This window comes from Siniperca chuatsi, linkage group LG23, assembly GCF_020085105.1.
Source record: "Siniperca chuatsi isolate FFG_IHB_CAS linkage group LG23, ASM2008510v1, whole genome shotgun sequence".
In the NCBI taxonomy this organism is placed as follows: domain Eukaryota; kingdom Metazoa; phylum Chordata; class Actinopteri; order Centrarchiformes; family Sinipercidae; genus Siniperca; species Siniperca chuatsi.
In genome coordinates, this window is record NC_058064.1 from 15747542 (window position 1) to 15769380 (window position 21839).

The following is a 21839-nucleotide window of genomic DNA, read 5'->3' on the forward strand; positions in this document are numbered from 1 at the left end:
CAGTAGAAAATCCACATGAATACACAAAATACTGCAAATATTCATAATGTTCTGTATATACTTTGTCAAAAAGTCTACAGTAATATGTTATGGTAAGTCTCTTATTTGCAACCATCCATCTTTGACTCAGGTTAGCTTGCCTTTGAGTTGAAAGGAGTGTATGTGTGTATATGTGTGTGTCCTTGAGTCCATGCTTTATCACATGCATTTTAAAATAACACCACAGCTGTCTAACCTTGAGAGTAAGGTCAACGTGTACACCTATTACTCCTCCACTTATTACTTCTGCATGTAGTTGTAGAGTGGTACACAACTGGTGTGTGGGTGTGTGTGTGTGTGTGTGTGTATAGCCCTTGACCTTTGCCAATGACTCACTATTCCTCTCCGTCAGATCTTTATCAATCCATTTTCTCACCGTAGCTATACAGCTTGATGTATGGAGCGGAGGCATTGTTATCAGTGCGTGGTTTGCATGTCTACGCTGTGTGATGTACAGCGCAATTAAACACACACATGTTGTGACACAGTGCACATACCGTCTGGTGACTTATGTAGAAAACCACCCGCAGTGAGAGAACAGCACAAGGAAGGAGGTCGATAGTAATTCCCTCCGAGTGCAGTGATTTCCTCCGAGTGCATAAATCTTTACTGACCTGACTAGAAAAAGCCCAAACCTGATAACAGAATAGGACTGTGGCCTCTAACACACACACACACACACACACACACACACACAAAACTCTTAGACGCACATAAACAGAATCTGCTAGCAACCAAAAACACACTCTTAGAACCAGAGTTTGTGTAAGACAGACAAAACAATGGCATCAATTCATGGCAGCTCAGAAAGGGCTTCTTCAATATAGCTTTTGTCTCACTGATTGCCAGCACCACTGTGTTCTCATCCAAAATCATTTGCACTCCCTGCTGTTCAGAACCACATGTAAACAGACAGAAAAAGTTAGCGGCAGTCGTCATCACGCACACTCGCATCACATCCTTTTGTGCTTTTGGCTGGCATTGAACCGTCACGCAGCAGGCAACCATGTCTTCTCTTCAAAGTGATGGTTGTCAGTGGTGTCTTCAATAAGAGAACCATTATGTGAGCTCTATGGGGCCAAAAAGGTCAACGCAATCACTTTCCATAGACGGAGTGGGAGTGAGCGACCTGAAAATAGATAGCGGGTCGGGCATTACTCGTGATGTTAAAAGGCGGGGTTGCAGGGTAAGTGGTTCACCCCTAACACTCGGAGCAAAATAGTGTGGTGGAAGATTTTCTGTAGTTGCTTTACAAAAGAAACAGCAACAGCGAGTTTTAAAATATGAATCAATACAATCAGTGGTGTGAAGTCCACAGAGGCGCAGTAGATACAATCTAGAGCATGTGACCCCCAGGAGGAGTCTAAGAGTCACATCTTCAGGGGAAGAACAACATTAGCTTGACTTTATCTCTTTAAAAAATACCTTGACACTAAATACTTTGCCACCAGCAGCGCCTCATGCAGTCAATGACAAATGATAACAATTCTAAGAAATACTACACTACATGGAAACAACTTAAAATCTGAATATTTATAATCCTTTCTGGGGGATTATTTTGGAAGATGACTAAGAAAGCATTTATAATTACAGCAATGGCCTGGAGTCCAAATCATATCTGAAATGTCAAGCTTTTCCTTTAATCTTGGCTCAGTTGTCCAAAGTCTGTATCTGTTTTTGTAAGCTCCAGCCTTACACAACCTACATTTATCCAACCTACTTTTCATTTCTTTCTTGGCTGTGGCCCAATAACCTGAAGTGTCTTCCCTCTTTCTGCTTCCCATATAGTCTGTACTACATCTTGATTAAATCAAGATTAACATTCTCCAAAGTAGATTTAAAAATGGTTCGAAGGGCGTTTGTTTAGACCAATCACAAACCAAAGGCCTCAACAGTAGCATTAGCTAACACAACTTCAATCAACTCCCCAGTGTATATTATTCATCAAAAAGATTAGGTCTAGGCTTTCTTGCGGTGCATCTGAAATTAGAAGTGACACTTGACCTGACTAAACAGCCCATCCCTTCATACTACAGGTGGATTGTAGATTACCTAAACCCAGAGGGCACATCTCAGTGCTCATGGCGGTGTAATATTACTTTCCATATCAATGTTACAATGATACATTAATTACAATGCATGCTGATAATTTTGTCCATTTTGTATAGGCTACATGCACCACTCTGCAGCAGAACTGTTATGATGGTGGTGTTTATTCCTTATATATTTAGTTTACAAAATTCTGCTCAATAATTTGTCGGTTAAAATTGCATTTCTTCTTCAGTTAAACAAATAACTGTATTCCCTGTATGCACTATTTTGGAGTGCATCAATTGCATATTGGGGCTTTAAAAAGCTGCGAACACAATTTCATTTTCTGTGGCAGATTTTAATATCTTACAACTTACTGCTTAAGAAGTTTTTCCACAATGGAAGGAATACAGTTCGGTGGAAACCACTAAATTCTTGTGATCTATTCTTATATCTATCAAAATATTCACATTTAAAGAAACAATACAAATTTTTGGCAGCTTCAGTCCAATCCCTTTGGCATCATATCAGCTTAAAAATTCATGGTGTTTGCAACTTACATTGAGCACTGGCTTAGGCAGACTTGTTTGTGTTGATAATGGCTACCATGCTGGTATTTCTTAGAAAGTACAACTGTGCTTTTAGAGAGGTATGGTTGTCGTCTAAACAAATTCCTTTGGCAAACAAAGCTTTGCTCCAAATTTAGAAATACCACAAAAAGCACAATTTGGAGCACACAAACAAGCAAAAAACTGCTGAAATGGGCTAAGGTGTGTTTACATCAAACAAATACAGACACGTCCCCAGAGCCACAGAAACACAAACAGATACACACCCAGCTCCCATACAAAGTTCTTAAAAGACTCTGACTGTGCTGCTGGTTGTGTAGGCAACATGACCGACTGGCTGACGGCCTGAGAGACAAACAATTCTCTGGGTGGAAATTAGGAAGTCACGCCACATAAGTGACAGAACGGCAGAGTAAGTAGGCTGCAAGGGTAGCAGGAGCCAAAACACAATTTACCTCCTTTCCTTCCAATACTTTCCCACAGTATGTCACAATTTTACCTTTATATTGGCTGTCTGGACCCAGAGTACTGCTGGTTTTCTGTCCTTACACATAGTTAATTGCATTCACCTGGCCTCACAGGTGTAATACATTAATTGCCCAGTGTTGAAGCCAGCTGGGTTTTCAAAGCCATTTTTTTTATCTCAGTGACATGAATTATCCATCAGGCATATTAATATGGATTTGGGAGAACTACTGCAGCTGGTAGTAGGAGATCATATGCAAATGTTAAACCAATCTAAAAGGTCTGTTCATGTGCTTGTGGACATGCTGTGCTCAGTAACACCAGCTGATGAAGGAACACAGGAAAGGGAGAAGGAACGAGATGTTACTCGTTTCTTCTCAATGGGAGTCTTTCTCCAGTTTCAAACCATCAGTATGTGCCTGCCAACACATACTGACAACCATGCTGCCAAATTAGACAATGGCCAGGAGAAAGAATATAAGCACCTCTTATATAAGCACAGATTCAAAATTGGTGTGGAACCTCTCTTAAGATCTCAGGGCACAGTAGACTGTAGACTTTGCCCTTTAGTAAACCAGATATCTTGTAATGTACTCACAGAACATCAAACAATTGTACACGATCAATGAGGAAAAACAGTAAGTTGTCCCAAGAGATTAGTGTAAACTACTATTATGTAATAGGCATTTTAACTCATATTTGACATGACAAGAAATACCTAAAGCCGCAGGACTACTTATGGCTTGACGCTGATATGATGACACATTTTTTGAGTGAATCCATTAGGATCACAGCAGTCGCGTGTCCCAGCCTTCAGGCCTGCACAAATATGACCTCGTTTTCAAATTTGGCCTCTTTTCATATTTCCAAACCAGCCTATAGTGAAATCAGTCAGGAACAATGTGTATAGACATGGACTGACTGGCATAAAGTATTTTGGCTATATGATGATTAAGACTTATTAAGGCCTATTGTTTTTAACTTTTTAAAATTCTAAGCTGCCTAATATGGGGAAATAATATGACTTGACATTCACTCAGACACGATGGTCATACACAAGACCACGTGTTCATATTTACCTGCAAGTTGTAAGAACACCCACATGCAGGAGTCAGCACCAACCATAACAAAGCACCTGTCTCTCAATTTTTCATTTACACCACAACCAATTATGTTGTGGCAACAGTAAATACTGGAAAGAGATGCCTTTTTTTATCCTTCCCAGTGCTTGACAGCGGAGAGAAGGTATACAGAAGAGGACAGAGAAATTGAGAGTTATTACTGTCAACAGTTACGATGTTTGCTGACAGTGATGGGATGCGTGGCAAGGCACAGAGAGAAAGGGGGGGGGGCAAGTCAGAGACAGATGTGTCATGGAGTCTGAAAGACATTGGGGGCAAAAACTGTTTCGATCCTACTTGAAGGCCAGTCCCTTGTAATCTCTGTCAGGGTCATTCTTCAGGGTCTGTAAGCATGTTTGTGTGTGTCATTTCTCACTTTTCTATCATGCTGGTAGGAAAAAGACTTGCGCTGAAGACTAAAGAAACAGCCTAAAAGGAAACAATCGACAACAAACAAACACACAAACACCTTTTTGATGACACTTTAGCATGCTTGGTTGTGTGTTTCAGTGGTAACAGCGACCCATAATACAGTACACAGCAGCAGATTGTCCAGCGTGGAGCACTTCAATTTTCCCCTTGATATTCTCTTTCACACTGACTTCAGACTGAGAAAAACACAGCGCAGAGTATGGAGAAGTGTTAGCGACGAAAAGTTGGTGCCCATATTCTTAACACTGGGTATTGTTTAAAATGTCACCCAACGACAACACCCAAAAACAAATTCACGGCTGTTTAAATGTACTAAATGCCATGGATTCACATTGCTATGCCTCTATCCTGATTGACAGGTTGCTGGGGTAGCGACTTGTCAATCACAAGGTAGCCACTCCGTAATTTACAAAATGCCGTATTGAAGGAGACTTGAAACTAGTGAATGAGACCATTAGGAAAGTGTTTAATGAGGTAATAAATCAAGTGAGAAGTAGGGTCATTTTCTCATAGACTTCTATACAATCAGACTTCTTTTTGCAACTAGTGAAGTCGCCCCCTGCTGGTCATTATTAAAGAATGCAGGTTTAAGGCACTTCCGCATTGGCTTCACTTTTCAGCCAAGAAATGTTCTAAGTATGTCACTCTTTTGAAATATGAGAAGTCATTTATTTTGTGTGTACTTGTGTTTGTGTTTTGAGTGTGAAAAAACAGGTAACAGTGTGCTGGCCTGATCGATGACCATAATGGAATAGTTGGGCTTAAGGCCATTCACAGCAGAGTCCCTAACGCTAAAGTGCTTCAGGAAGTAATTTATTCTTCTGTGACTGTTCGAGTGTGGATGAACAATGGTTTGTGTGTACAGTCATTCATATATGTAGACTATACAGTATGTGTGAACATACTTTTATGCATGTGTGCTTTTGTACGACGCAGTAGGCAGAGTTGGTAGCTTATTGATCGCAGCTGATACCTCGGGCTCTCCCATCGATCAGTAAAATGTCTCCAGCTCACTGCTGAGTCTGAGCCAGGCTCTTACTTCATTGCCCCATAGCATCAGAGCATTATCTGAATTAGCTGGAGACACAGACGCTAAGAGGATCTGTCAATATTTCTGCAACGGTTATGTCACCACTGACTATACAACAATTACATGAGGAGAGCTACGTCGAATGAGACTATCTGCTCGAAGTCTCTTTTTCTTTTCTCGCTTTCTTCTCTCTCTCTTTCCCTCATTAGGAAAAATCTCCATTTTAATAAGCCATTCAGAGTCTTAAAATTGCTTAAGTATGAATATTAAATTCAAAGTGAAAACGAAAGCTGATTATGTTACTTGTTGGCAAATTGGCTGTTTCAGTTTTTCCTGAAAGAGGTGGCAACATCTTAAAACCAGAATGTACATTCAAAGTGTTTCAGGAATGCTGATTTGCATGGGAAATTACCTAAATTAACTACATTAACTCATTGCAGATTTTTGCACTCATTTCCATAAGATACACTCAAACACAAGACTTTGGACTCAACAAAATGACCTGTTAAGAAACTTTTTTCTCTCTCTCATCCTAGATCAATTGTGAATGACGTTGACTATCATTACAGCCACATTACAGATATTATAATCCAAACTGTTTGATATAACGACCACTCATTCATATTGCTCTGTCTCTTAAGCTATTGTCTCCTCAGTGAAATTTCTCACTCTTAACACCCCCCTACACACACAGAGGGAAACTTTAAGAAAGTAGTAACCATGGTGATATTGTACACTGCACAAACACACAACGTATATGCTATGAGCTCACACAAACATGTCAGTGTAAGCACACACACACACCTGGCCGTAACCATGGCATTCCTGCTCTACCTCAGGTTGCAGGTGGGAGGACACCCAGCTCCTCAGCCACCAAAACCGGGTGCTTTGGTGGCTGAGGAGCTGGGTGACTCAGACCTTAGCGATCTCTGCCAAGCATGTTCATATATTCTACTGGAAGATGACATGATCTCTCTGTTACTAAGGAGATGGTACTAAAACCTTCTGGAGATACATTAACTACAGTATCTGAGGGACTGAGAGCAGAGTAACTGTTTCTGTCCGCTCCTGTAAGACTAGTAGTGTAGCAGTAAGATTACAAAAAGTTGTATAGTTTGATCTTTGTACAGCACTCTTATTAAACCAGCTACTGAAAATCAAAAAGGATAGATGGATTTATGTAGCATGTTTAAAGTCAGTTCCACTTAATGTGTAGAAGATAACATTTTTAACACTTTAAATACTGTCTCAGTGGAATTTGTCAGGATAATGTTAAGTTTAATGACAACATAATGTCATCACAATCCGACCAGCAGTGTTTTGTTTGAGGGGGGAAAAGACCCCAACTAAAACCACAGCAATGCACCGACGGCAGGGGGAACACTGCCAAAATGAGCACAGCAACAACGTAAACATGCAAAGAAATGTTTTGTTTCAATTTGATCAATTTCATCTGCATATCTGTCCAAGCCCTGAGAAGGAATCTTTTCTAGATCCAGGAAAAGAGATAGAACGGCTGCAGAGATAGAACTGCTGATGTGTTAAACAGAAACACTGTAACCTATTTTACAATGACAGTGCAGCTTCAGGGCTGTGAGACTATAATGTACACTGTCAACTGTTCAATTCAACAGCTTTTACTCCATCCTAAGCATTTAAATGTGTATTAAGCAACCTCTTTATGGTAAAAGACAACACATGTAACATGTGACCTATTTAATTTGATGGAGGTGACACATTTCATTGGACTGCCTTACAGGGGGCTCCTGAGGACATGTGGCTGACCTGTGAAGCATACAGCCTGTAGCCTACTGTGGGTCACCACTCTGGCAGCAATATACCACACTCTGCGTTTCTCGCCCTGCTCATATGCAGAGAGGAAAATCCTCCCTGAATGTGAGACAAAGACCTCTTTCAAAGAGGGTTAAATACACACCAGCCTTGTCCCCTGCTTTCTCTGTCTGTTCCCATCGCGTCAGATAACACACACACCCACTCGCATGTCCACAAACCATAACTGCATGTAAGGATTTTAACGCCTTGTACATGCTTTTGATACGCCAAAATTATTATATCTCTTGATAGGTGACCAGCCAGCAACAACAACAAGACTGTCAGCTGTCAAATACTGCAAACAACTCTAAGGAGGAGCAACACAGATACAGTATGAAATGTCTAAATAATAACTCGTAAGCATCCTCGTGCACTTTACAGACACAAGACTCAGTAATTTACAGTGTCTTTGATTTCAAATAATCAGTTTATACCTTATCCTACTGTTACTATTCCCTCTGGTATCGCTATATTATACTTGTATATGGTCTTTAAGTGTGACTGTATTTGTAAAACGCCATTTTTTTCTCCTAGTATCACTGTAAACATGCTAACCCGTGTAACGTTAATGTTATACAGTGCCGTTAAGCTATGCGTCTCTGGTACTTAAAAGTGAGTTCGAGCTGACCTTACTGGGGTTTTCAACGTTACAGTATTAATATAGCAGGCTATTCACATATTAGGCTCACGTACACTGTAATAGTCATGTGTATCATTATGAAATTGTTATTATAGCTGGTTTTGACAGCGTTGAAGTGGAGTAAAAGTGCCAAACTGGCATCACACCTCTCTAATTTAGCTAGCGCTACTAACAGTCTGTAAGGTACAGTAATACTGAGACAATTTTACGTTTACTCGCCATAAATAGCGTAAATGTGACATTTTTCACGCTATTGTCAGTGCTGTAGCCGTTATAAAATAGGCTCAACTGAAACTAAACAAAAACTTGGACGGAGTTGAAGTACAAGTGACTTTCCAGCTGTGTCCACACAGCTCGGTGTCTCTCCGTAACCCTGTCAGACTAAAACCAGGTTAAACAGACACATTCCCCTACCTGCAGGACACTGTGATTTCAACTTTGGTGGCAGGAATAGACGCGTTGAGCGGGTCGAAGTCGCCTATCGACGCCATGTTTAGGAAACTGTTGTTCATCCTGTCAAAAATTTGTTTTGCGTTTCCCCTTTTCCGTGTGGTCCAGCCCCTTTCTATGAGCGACGAAGGAGGACAGCGAGAAAATGTATGTGCGCGTCTCCTCGGCGAGAAGTGGAGCAAAGGTGCCAGAGAGAGGGAGAGAGATGCTGGGAGATGTGATGTCACTTCTCTCTTTCTCCTCCTCTGTGAGTGTATTTCTCTCTTTCCCTTCTCCCTTCCCTCCCTCTTTATGCCTCTCTGCCATCTCCTTCCCCTCTTTCTGTCTGTCACCCACTCTTTCAGTTCAGTTCAGTTGACTTCTGCTCAGTTCATTTGAAATTCAGTGCAGCAGATTTACTGGCATGGAAGTAATGACAATGATACAATCATCAAGAAAATAGAATAAATTTGTCATGAAAAGTCTTTCCTGTGTGTGTGTGTGTGTGTGTGTGTGTGTGTGTGTGTCCACACATTTCCCCTGCCCTCAAAACTCATTCAATACATTCACATCAGTTCAATTCAGTTTACTTCAGTTCAATTCAATGTGGGTTGTTGGCATGAAACACCCCTCACTCAAGTCAAGTCAAACTGCCCCCCAAAAAACATTTTAACTGGGGAAAAAATGGAAGAAACCTCAGGAAGAGCAACAGAGGAGGGATCCTTCTTGCATGGCCGGATTAAGCTGTTAGGGGGCCTTGGGCAAAAATGCACTGTTGATGCACTGATGATGTCATCAGGGGCCCATCAGAGGGAGACTCCTAATTTAGAACAGAAAGCTTGTGTTACAAACAGCAAGTGTGGAGTTTGCAAGATGTTGTTGTTACAAGGCAGGAAGGGTCAAACAAAAGACGCTAATGATTTGCATCATGGGAAATGTAGGATCTAGTGTTTTACCGTCTTAATCTATTATGACTAAAACTCAGGATATCTCTGCTCCTTCAATTTTGGTAATTTTTTTTTTGTTGATCTGTCTTTTGTAAGCCCCTCAACTTTATGGAAGTGCAATACTAAATCGCTGGAGTGCACCTTTAAGGTCTTACTACAAGATTTTGACACAGGGTCCCTCTATAAATTACCAAAACCAGAGTTGTTGCCCATTTTGCCCCCTGTCCAGTCTTTGTGTGTTTGTGTGTGTGTGTGAGTGTGTGTGTGTCCGGACAGTAGAGTATATGTGGTGCAGCACACTCAGTGCCTCTGCCACACACTTTTCTGGTCTCAATAGTCTGTGAGGAGATTATTAGTATGATTATTATTATTGCTGTTTGTGTAGAAACACTAATAAGTCTCTCTCTCTCTCCATGCTATGAGGATAAGCATCTGATTTAATTAACTGAAAGGGAGACCCTCCGCTGGCAGAGAATAGAATGACAGCATGATGAATGTGAAGGGATACAGAGGAGAGTCACATTATGAGGACATGGTGTGTATGAGCGTGTGTGTGTGTTTCCAAAAGAGACCTGCAGTATATAAAAAAAGTTTCGCTCCGGGTGTGTGTGTTTGTAGAGAGGTTGTCAGAAAGCATGTGTGTGCCAAGAGAAATAGCTGATACGTACTCCTTTGTGTGTGTGTGTGTGCATGCAAAGTATACAAGGGTACACCAGAAGACACTCCTCCTCACAAGTATCCCAAACTGCCCTGCAGGTGAAAGACTTTTGCTATATGCTGCATAAGTGTGTGTGTGGGTAGGCATTATGTTTAGATGATAGAATCATAGGATCTTAAAATGACGCATCTCAGTATTACTCAGTGTGTTTACTGGCTAACCACGTCTCTAAATATAGCTGTCTTACAAACATGCACACACACACAGACACACATGCACCGACACGCCCTAGGCTGGATGTGTGGCATAGTGGCAAAAACCATTACGGCACCTTTGGGTAAACATCATGCCACCGCTCTGTGACAACAGGGGTGGGTGGGGTGGATGAGTTCATACACACACGGGCAAAAACACACACACACACACACACACACACATACAGGGGGTACAGACAGAAAGATGGAAGCCATTTGTGTGAGCAAACATCACATCGTTGCCACCTGACCGTAGCAACACTGGCTTAACCCCTCTGCAGTGCCCCCTGGTGTGTGGACGCCAGCGTCTACAGTTTGTTTGCATGTGAAACTAATTGCTCATCAACCAAGGCTGAGGGCTGTATCATACAAATGTGGGTCTCAAAATTATTAGCAACTTATATGCTACAAAGATGTGAAATTAGAAATTTCTAAGTGATACTGTTGTTTTGTAATTAATAAAAGTATCTTCCAATTCCCCTTGTATTTTTTATTACTCCAGAGTGCACCATGTGTAAATCAAAGTGAATTTAAAGGCATTTAAAAACTCTTGAACTATTATGGAAATGATATATTATTGATTTGGATGAATAGTACCTAATGTAAAAAATCAGATAGAAGCATATTGTGCATACAGTACTCATTACTCTGAAAGCATATTATGTATATGTGACTTGCGAGGGAGGCCAGCGAGGGGGGGCCAGTGATTGTATCAAAGGGGCCATGGCCCCCCCTTGGGGGCGCCCCTGTCAATGGCGTGCCTGAAAGTTTGTCTTGGTTGGAGGTGTTGGAGGAGATTTCTAGGAGTGAATCTGATGGAGAAAGCGACTCCAAAAAAGAAAACTGAACAAACGTCAAGTGCAAGTCTTGTCCCTCTGTGTAAAATCCCCGATCATCTTTGCTTTACAGGGTGGCGTGACCTGCAGAGGGCCGGAGGACTGCAGAACTGAACTGAGAGGTTTTGGATTAGCACACAAAAGGACGCCTTGGTACACTGCTTACTTATTGCCCTGTAAAACTTCCATATCTGAAATGTGGTACACTTATAGACAAGAAGTGTGGAAACCAGGTAATGTAAAATTTGAAGTGCGATTTTGTTTTTATTTTTTCCCTAAACATAAAGTGTATTTACTGTCCCATATTTTCATGGAAATCAACAAATTAAGTCATTTATGCTTATTCATTTAATGATAGATGTGTCTTCTTCAATTTAAGCCATAAACCATGGTTCTGTCATGTTTACATGAAAAGTTATTAAGCATTAAATAGAGGTATGTAAAATCAGGCGGAAGTAGGCCCAAAACAGCTACTGCAGAAAGGGGTCAAAGATGCATACATAGTACACACATACACACACACACACACACACACACAGAAAACAATTTTTCAGTTCATGTTGTAAGAATCATAATTCAGCTACTACATCCCTGAATATGAATAAAACATTAAGCCATTTGTTTCGAATAAATTGCTGCATAATTATTACACACAACCATAATAGCAATCTCATGCATCTAGTATATTAAAAGACCCACCTACATACAGTACATCCACCACTAATGTGTTTGTATGTTCATAAAGTATAAACAATGTATTTTTCTTCCTCTTTCATGTATAAATATCTCATTTGATATATTAAAGAAATTGTGATTAAAAAAGGGGGAAAAAGTGATATTTCCCATTTGTAGGACATTTTTAGGCATACATTTTACCTCAGCTGAAATTTACGGTATGATAAATATTTTTGAATGCCATTCATCTCAATTGAGATCTATGTTTGGCCCTGCATTCAGACAAGTAGATCCAGGCACATAAATTTACCTCCCTTTTTCTGCAGTTCTGCTAGCCTATTAGGATTGAAAGCTAGTACTGGCTCTCATTTAAAGAGTTGTTGTGGAAGGTAGGGAATTAGCCATTGCAAATTTGGAAAATGCACCAGCTAGGTGGTATATACTGGCCGTACGCTTTATTTGGACACATGGCATGACAAACATGGTGTGAAATGCGTCGCTCTGTGAGGCTGTACTTATGCACAGCAGTGCTTTGAGCTAAATGTCAATATCAGCATGCTAACGTGGAAATAGGTAACGTGCCGATGTTTAGCAGGTAATGTTTACCATGTTCACCATCTTAGTTTAGCGTGTTAGCATGCTCACATTTGCCAATTACAACCAGAAAGTACAGTTTAAGCTGATGGGTATGTCAATCATTTTGCAGGTGTGTGGCACGTGTGTATTAAGAGCATGAATGAATGTCTTCACAGAATTTCATGGCAAATTATGCAGTAGTTGTCAAGATTGTTTTCGTCTGGACCAAAGTGGTAGAACGACAGATCAGCATTGCCATCCCTAGATCTGCTAAAAATCCCTGTCACATTAGTTACAGACGCTTCCTAGACCTAGCTACCAGATGGACTAACTAGTTTTAAAAACACTGAGCCTCGGTCTGACTTAATAGTAAATTTGACAGTAAGGCAGAGAAAATCTGCAAAAATGACCTTGTATCTTTCTCTTCCACCACACTGGGTTCAACTGGAGAGCTCTCCGGCTGTAATAGTCACTGACACTTAGATACTTACCACACAATTGATACTGACCTGCACTTATATGGAGAGCTTCCTTCTGTCAAATGTATACAAGAGCACACACTTGACCTGCTCACTGTGGCTGTCACAATCAGCTTATATCTCTCTTTCACTATTATTTCAGTTCACATACATATTCAAGATCTCCTGCTTGGTGTTTATCTCCCATATTTTCTGTTTCTCTCTTCGCTGAGGCATAAAGACTCAAACTGATTCAATAAATGAAACACAGATGTCATCTCTTCAAAGGCTCTGCCCTCTAATTTCATGCTAAAACGCTTTTACCGGCATATTCCAAATGTTCCTCCCAATCTGTTTTGCTTGATAACTGGGACTCGCTGAGAGGGGGGACAAGGTTGATTTCTGTAGCCGCATTAAGAGAGCAAGCAGCAGTATCACAGCTCATCAGTTCTGGTCATGAAGCTGCAGCGCTGGTATTTTTAGCTGGAGGATTCACTCTGTGGAAGCTCGGAGATAGGAGCCGAGGTGGTGAATATTGACCCTGTCCTCCTGAGCCTCATTGCCGCTCAGATAAACGTCTTTAACTACCACTTGGCTGTCTCTTGCCTGTTTTCCCCACACCTTATCTCTTCCCTCTTCCCTTGTTTCTGTTTCTATCGCAGCCAAGTCTTCTTCCAGCAATTCTGCCTTTGGGTTTGTTTCCATGCTCATATTTCTTTCATGATTTAATGCACCAACTAATGGCCAAACAATATTGGGAGTATAATACTGAAAAGATTGTCCAAAGCATACATTTCTCTCACTATTTTTATGTAATTTCTTAGCACAAACACTGAAGGGAACCTGGTCCACACACACACACACACATACAGACAAGGCTAAACCTCATCCCAGGCCATTTCACATAGAAATGAACATGTATTGATTTTAATCCCTCAGTAAATACAAAGCACCTGCAGCTGTACAAATCACATTATTCAGATGGATTTAACTGTGAAACAAGAGCATCCGGTGGGGCCCACACACATATTACCAATCAGTGTGTTCACTGAACAGATTAGAAGAGGATATATTAGCCAAACTCATCATGGATCATGCTACACTTATACAGAAAGTGGAACTCTCAGCCCACGCTCTCTGTTTGAGAAGTCATTATTGATTTCTGGTGAAACCTGATTATCTGGCTTGTACACTAGGGTGCCAGGAATATGAGTAGCCTATCATTCGATTCCCATATAGAGTAAACATACCAGAAGAGCTGATAGGACAGAGACTTGGCAAGAAAAGCTATTTTAGGAGGACATGCAGGTGATTTTCCACTAACTTGTTTCCCAATTAAGAGTTCTGTGATCCAGTAACCTGTCTTCTCACTAGCCTGCATAGTAAAAGTGACTGTGGGCATTGATAGTTTGATAGAAGGCAGACTCATAGGCTTTTACAAGGTTACACTGTAGTCCAATGTTGACTGTACTTCCTTTCAAGTGACCCCATGTCACAGAAAGTGAGTAGAGTTTCTGCAAATATTCATTATCATGTGAAATCTAGATAGCATCTGGAGTAGGGTTAATCTTAGGGTTGATGTTACAAATAGTCATGTTAAAGTTACAGTTCAGTTTTTTGCAAAATATGCTTATTCACTTCCTTCCTGAGAGTAAGATAAGAAGATCAAAACCACTCTCAAGCTTGTCTGTTAAATATGTAGTTACAGCCAGGGATGCTAGCTAAACTAAGCGAACCCTCAGTTTAATGTATGAAAAACGAAATATAAAAAAAGACTTATTAGACTTAGTAGATTTACTGGAGTTACATGCTGGAACTATTTTTTTGACTCCGCTGGTGGCCTGGCAACGTTACGGTGGAAGTCACTGCGTCGGGACAGAAATAGTTCTGGCACGTAAACCCCCTTTAAAACCATAACTTGTCGTTTTTACATTTCTGCTTGTACAGATCAAACCATAGAACTACAGCGTGTTAATAAGTGAGCTTTAGATGTTCTGGTAGGTGGGTTTTTTAATCTTTGGACAGAGCCAGGGCCAGGCTAGCTGTTTCCCCCTACTTCCCATCATTGTGCTAAGCTAAGCTAACCGGCTGCGGGCTCTAGCTTCATATTTAGCATGAGAGTGGCATCGAGCTTCTCATCTAACTCTAAACAAGAAAGCAAATAAGCGTATTTCCCAAAATGTAAAACTATTTTTTTAAAGTTAAAGGTTAGATGAAGATCATGGTTAGGGTCGCATGTAGACTTTTAAATTTTGGAGCTACACCAAATAAGCAAGTGAGACATTGCTGAACATCCATCTGTCACCTGTTGAATATCAATACTCTGTTATCATAAAATGTTATCATACAATAAACTAACAATGTTAGTTAGCTACCCAGAACAATGTGCAACTAATGTGATCCTCTTTTATGCATTGGCTTGTGCGCGAAACATATGTGTGTATACAGTAAGAACAAGGTGGCTGGCTGATTTGCAAGCTGACAATGTTATGAGATTAATGCAAATCAATCAGTTTTCTGTCAAAAACAGCAGAGAAAGGAAATAAGTTATGTTGAGTTAATCAGGTCGAAATGAAATAAGTTATGTTGAGTTAATCAGGTCGAAAGGTGCACTGTGGGGGTGTGTGTTATGTCATCCGAAAGCCCTTATTAGAATAGTATAAAGTAGAATAGAATTGAATAGACGTTCAACACAGCACCCATAAGGCAGTGTGAGGCAGCCGTGAGTCAACGCTCTAATCCTGCGAGGCCAATTAACACTCTGCTGCTCTCCGTACAGCTGAACATTAAATATTGATCCTTCCATCACTGTTCACATTAATTTGTCTTCAGGGTAAGTTTCATACCCTTTTTCACCTCTCTCCGTCTCTGTCTGTGTCTACTGCGCTGGAGTAAATCATAGGATACAATATTACTGCCTGAAATTTTTAATTAAAGGAGGAATGAAACCAGCTACAGATAAATGATGAGGGCAGAAAGGAGCCAGAGATTGTGCAAATTATTGTAAGGTAATGTACTGTATAATGTGTCCAGTCCTCCCTTATTCCCTTCTTTATAAAACAAGTATTTGGAGGTAAATTAAAATAAGAAAATGGAAAACAGACTGACTGTAGTCTGCATATAAGCAGACTGTGTCATTTAGATTTTTGCCAGGGAAACACAATTACAAAAACACGATTACTTATCCACTACAGCACGTCATTATACAGTACTACCACCATGTGGTCATAACGCATTAATACATGGTTAAAATATGAAAAAAATAAACACATAACACTTGGAGAATTATTTTTGATTTTAAAATGTATTTTCACACTGCAGCTGATATTTTAATCACTTGAAATTGTGCACAAGAGAATCAGCAGGAAGAAAAACAAGTCATATTTACACAGATCAAATAAAATTTCAAAATAAGATACAACTACAATTAGAAGGATAATTAGGATTTTAAGCAGAATGAATGAATTAGTTATGAATTGAAAAAAATACTTACAGCTCATATGATTTCGTTTTTGGGATTATTTATTTAGAGATTGAGTGCAAGTCAATGGGACCGAAAACCAGTTTCTCAGTCCTGTGTATTAAACTGTTGTGAGACAATGGAGAAAAACTGATTTAAAGTTGCAAAAAAATTGATATTTTAGTCACATTGACTAGCACTGCAAACAATGTCTACCTCCAATATCCAAAACAGAGCAGCAAGTGTTTTTTCCAGTTAACTTAAAGGATACTCATGATACAGTAGTTCATGATTAATTGGTTACCAGGTAACCAAGGGATAGTCCGCATTTATAGTCACTACTCACAGTTTAGTTTATTACAGGCACTGATAACACCTCTGATTATGGAGAAATTCATCCCATATATTCTGTGCAGTCCATCGTCTATGATGCTAAGATATCAGAGGCATTAGATGGAAATGAGTTCAAAATCTCTGATTGATAAGGAAGACGCAACAGCAAAGTCAAAAATCAACGCAAAAATAAATAAATAGTAGCTTTTTAGACTAACATTTAAAAGATTAAATGGTGTTTGATATTGTTAACTGCAGCATGTGTGCAGTTAACAGACACAAAGACAACAGAGCTGTACAGTACTGTACAGTACATGGAGAACGGAAAGAGAACTTCACATCACATCATTTGGATTGAAACACACACACACACACACACACAAACACACACACATCTTTTCAGGAGTAGATGCTCTCACAAAATACCATCGTCATATCCCATGACTTAGGAATTACAAGGTGCTTGATTCCATCAACATGAATGATTTACATTCACATTATTCAAATTAGAAACAGCCTTTCATTAAAGTATCTTCTTATTAAACTGTTAAACTACATGCAATACGACTCTGGCAAAAGTTTCCAAAAAGCACTTGCTGACAGAGCTGTACTTCAGCTTTAGAAATGTTGCACAGCTACTAAAGATCAGAGAAAGTATATATATAGTATAATACTCAGTGGGTAACCTTTTCATCCGAAGTATCTAAATCCTGGAAGTGAGAAAATGTTTGCTGGAGACCTAAAGAGATGCAGGTCAGAGAAGCCAGAGGGGAGTGTGCTGACAGGAAAGTAATACCATTCAGCAGGTACAAATCCTTAAAGGAAACTGTATCAACCAGAGAATACTGACACCAGAAACCCAGCTGCTATTTGTGACTGCTGACAACACATTACTGACTGGAATATTGAAGCTGTTGTGAGAGTTTGGGAAACATTGAGACACATGTATCATTTTCACAAGTTGATTTACAGATAAAAGTAGGGTTTAGCAGTGGGCTAACAGTTTTTCTATGCTGCTATGCTGCCCTACAAAGCCAAAACGCAGTAACTATATTGGTCAAAATTGAGACCACAGTCTGACTTTTTGACATCTGTTTTACTATCTACAAAATCATACCATCGTACTTACAAAAAACATGTCAAATTTGAAAAACAGAGGTAAACACCAAACTGCAGTGATGCCACGTTAGCTATTTAAGGCTAGCTGGGGAAAGCTAATTTACCCACTTTTTCCTACCTGTTTCCTACATTTAAAAATCAGCTTTTTTGAACTTCCAATGTCTTAGCAATTGAGTTTGTTATACCACATAAATATGGCAATAGCTAAATCTGATTATAAAAGTAACACCAGTTGAACTAGTCCTGCTAAAAGCAAACTAGCCTTGCTTAGCAGAGTAATAGTAACTGCTGTCTCAGCCTCTGAAACTAGAGGAATTTATGATTTGATGTGGTTAAGCTACCGTTACATCATATATTTAAATGTATTAAATCATAGATTAATTCATTCATCAGTGCAAATGGACAAGAAAGCTAAAGGAAACATTTTGTTACTGCATTTGTCTTGTTTTTATTATTATTCTGTTCCTCTGCTTGACTAAGTAGCCTTCAAACTTCAAGCTCATTTTTCCCAACTTTATTGTCTCTGCTTTTGTAAGGCAGTATGTAGGAATATTGTTATTCAGCCGTAACACCGTTTTATAGAGACATAATATTGGTCAGCAGTTGATTTAATGAACAATGACTTAACACTGATTTAAACACTAGAATAAATACAGAAATTTGAAGTGGAAAAGGTGTAAGGACCCTGTCAAAGGAGTGCGGTATGTTTAATTTAGAAGCCTCTCATCTTCCACTAGAGAGTTTGGCAGTAACAGCTGAAGAATAAGACCATACGCAGTTTCAGTAGTTATTTGGTCATTGGTTACAGAGAGCTCACACACACACATCCCCAAAATGACCTGGAGAGCAATGACAGGAAGACACAACACATCACGCATCATGTGAACACACAGGACAGACTCACAGTTATTGCTGGTGAGCAGGAGATCTCCGTGTCTTGTTTTGGGACACAGACTCTTTCAGCAATCTTAGTTTTGAAGGACAACAGTATGGAGCGGGGAAGCAAAGCATTTAACCAAAACCTGTTTTTGTTTTTTTCTCAGCAGCTCAATATATGCATAGAAGGTATCCATGTTGTCTAGTGCTGAACTGAGGAGAGGAATGTTGAAAGCACAGGAGAGAATCCTGGATCTTTGGACACAGATCCATAAGTCCATATTTTCACTTTCATTTTATTGTTTTCTGTCACAGTTATGAAAGGTGCTGTCCATCGCAGCTCTACTGGAGACTTGAGAGGCTCCACTGTGATCCATCTTGACCTAAAAAAAAAAATCAGTAAATACACTCAGCTTGAAAGACTGAGAGCAGTCGCATCTAATTAGACTTCCCTGAAACTGATCCCTGTGGAGCATCAGTGAAGGATCAGTGTTGTTTAAAAGATTATTTTTCAGGCTGGGACACACACTTTCAGGCCCCAGACCCACTTTGGGCTCCCATCCAAAGATTCATCAAGTCATGGGTGATGTAGTTGGTGCACAAATGATTCATTTTGATTGGATAAAGGCCAGTAGACAATCCTCGATTTCAGGTCCGTTCAGTGATTATGAGGAATCAGGTGTCAGTGGACTCCTTCCTCCAGAGATCCTTTGGCTTCCCAAATCTTCACTGTGCGGTCACTGCCAAAAAAAAAAAAACATACACACAGGAAAAAGTTCAGTAAAAAACAGGTCATAATAATCAATACTGGCTTCACACTTCCAGTATGTTAGATAGCAACGTATCAGTAATGAGAAAAAGCATAAAAATGCAAATGTTTTGTGACTCACTCTGAGGCAGTGAACAGTTGGCTGCTGTTGGTGGCCAGGCCGTTGATGGGGCTGTCGTGTCCGCGGACCTCGCCGAGGGGCGCGAGTGAGTCGGAATGCCAGAGGCGCAGCAGCCCTCCTCTGCATCCGCTGAGCAGCACCGGGGAGCCTGGCACCACGCCCAGAGCGCTAACCCAGTCTGCCTGGGCGCTGACAGACTGCTAGAGGAAACAACAGCCAGTTTAATTAGTGCAGAATTTATTCTGTGTCGCAGATCATACTGTAGTTTTTACTATACTGACGTTTTTTCAGCTCATATAAATTGAAAGCTTCAGGCTCCTGAATGGTCACTATGCTGCTATGGTATCAGCGTACCTGTAGCAGTTGTTTACCGGCTAAGTCCCACTTCTTGATGTAGTAGTCTCTGGAGCCGCTGTAGAAAACATCTCCCTGCACGGCCAGAGACTCCACACCGTCCTGATGCGCGGGATCAAATGTATGGCTGGAGCTGATGCTACCCTGAGCACCTTCTGCCACCTCAAACATCTGGAGAAACAAACACACATTCCCACGATACATCTGATTCTTGTGTACTTTATTGCACACACACAGAAAAGGGAATTTTTTACAGCTATTTGTGTGTGTCTGTGTGTCTCTTACTTTAATATGATGGTCTTTGGAGCCAGTGAGGACAACATCCTGTCCATTACCTAATTTGTCAACAGTCAAACACATGACAGGCCCCAAATGGCCAGTCAGCTTCCCCGTGGACACAAACCTAGAGAAAGAAAGGAAAAGGAAAGGAGATTAAGTCTGCTCTGTCTGACTCTGTCTGGTTTGTACAACTCTAATCTGTGAACTTACTTGCGGAGGTCCCACATGCGCACAGCATTGCCAGCAGCAGCATAGAGGAAGGAGCCGGAAGGGTTGAGAGCGATCTGGTTGATCTGACTCTCTCCTGGTGGGATGGACAAACTCCTGACAGAGGAACAGACGTCCCTTGAACCCACCTGGCCTGATGACCTGACATCCACAAAAATGCAAAACACATCCACATTAGGGGCAGTATCCTTAGACAACGTTAAGCTGCAATGATGGAAGAAGAAACGGTGTACTTACGTGAGTGTGCGGATACACTTGGCAGAGTCTCTGATGTCCCAGACCTTTATGTAAGCAGTGGAAACAGTGAAGACGAGACTGGAAGTGTACCTGAAATATAACAACAAAAACAAGGAAAACAGACAAAATTATTTATCAAAAGCACCCCATGTACCACTACTAAATACTACTGCTATTTAACTTGTACTATTGCTGCATACTAGTACCTGACTGAGACGACACTGCTGGGATGATCTGCTAGAGACATGATCTCCTGACCCGTTACCAAGTTCCAGACTTTACATGTACGGTCTGAAAACACACACACGTTAGAGAATAGTGAGGGTTGATGATGCACCTCAAGGAAACTTGCTTTTAAGGGCAGTTTTTTTTTTTTTCCAAAGAAAGCAATGTGTTTTCTGAGTTGCAAACAATTTCGTTATTTTAACCTTTGGATCCCGTGAAGAGCAGATCATCTGTGGCGTCTACACAGAGAACAGGTTTGGTGTGGCCCTCTGCTATGTAGACACACTGGAGTTTGGCCCCCCGGCTGTTCTTAGGGGCCGTCACAGGGTTGATCACACCTCTACAACACACATGACATGATAATAGCTATAGCTAGTGACTAGTACAGTTGACGTGATACATAAAAGTAACAGGGTTTGTACTTGAAAAGAAGAGGCCCAGCGGATTCCTATTTAAAAAGCTAAACCTTTAGAGACAAATTAAGGGACGAACATTACCTATGGCCTTCACATACAGGTGACTCCTCCAACCTGAAAATGAAAACAAAGTAACATGAAAAATAAGGCCATTAAAATGTAAAGTATTTTACAAAAAAGCAGTATGAGTATGAAATGTTTCATATTGTGCATGCAGTACATGTTTCATCCAGTAACAGTTGACATGAACATGAACTGAATCTATTTTTGCTATTGTATTTGTGGTTTTCAAACATTTGCTTTGAATGATGATTAACAATCAGTCTGCACATTTTTAAAATCCTATCATATTATTTGACTGTCTTTCATGGAGATCTTGAGTTATAGCACTTACACAGTTGAAAGGACTTGAGGACATTTTCAGTTTAA

At 40.4% G+C, this 21839-nt stretch overlaps 2 protein-coding genes across 8 annotated transcripts in view; both read right to left on the bottom strand.

Moving 5' to 3' along the window:
• The window catches only part of LOC122871025 (copine-8), a 91073-nt gene extending 82238 nt beyond the window's left edge, over nt 1-8835 (bottom strand). For 3 of the 5 annotated variants that reach the window (XM_044185541.1, XM_044185540.1, XM_044185545.1), the window contains exon 1: nt 8575-8835. In XM_044185541.1, the coding sequence (XP_044041476.1) occupies nt 8575-8672 (98 nt within the window). In that variant the 5' untranslated portion in view covers nt 8673-8835. Of the gene's footprint in view, nt 1-3094; nt 3205-8574 lie in introns of those variants that run through there. The other 2 variants (XM_044185542.1, XM_044185544.1) reach the window with 2 other exon arrangements.
• A 7069-nt stretch (nt 8836-15904) lies between these two features.
• Nucleotides 15905-21839, bottom strand: part of LOC122871024 (kinesin-like protein KIF21A) — a 38349-nt gene continuing 32414 nt past the window's right edge. For 2 of the 3 annotated variants that reach the window (XM_044185539.1, XM_044185537.1), the window contains 9 exons: nt 21492-21524; nt 21198-21334; nt 20976-21060; nt 20770-20859; nt 20515-20673; nt 20311-20428; nt 20026-20196; nt 19672-19871; nt 15905-19521 (listed from right to left, as the gene is read on the bottom strand). In XM_044185539.1, the coding sequence (XP_044041474.1) occupies nt 19464-19521; nt 19672-19871; nt 20026-20196; nt 20311-20428; nt 20515-20673; nt 20770-20859; nt 20976-21060; nt 21198-21334; nt 21492-21524 (1051 nt within the window). In that variant the 3' untranslated portion in view covers nt 15905-19463. The remainder of the gene's footprint in view (nt 19522-19671; nt 19872-20025; nt 20197-20310; nt 20429-20514; nt 20674-20769; nt 20860-20975; nt 21061-21197; nt 21335-21491; nt 21525-21839) is intronic. The other variant, XM_044185538.1, reaches the window with a different exon arrangement.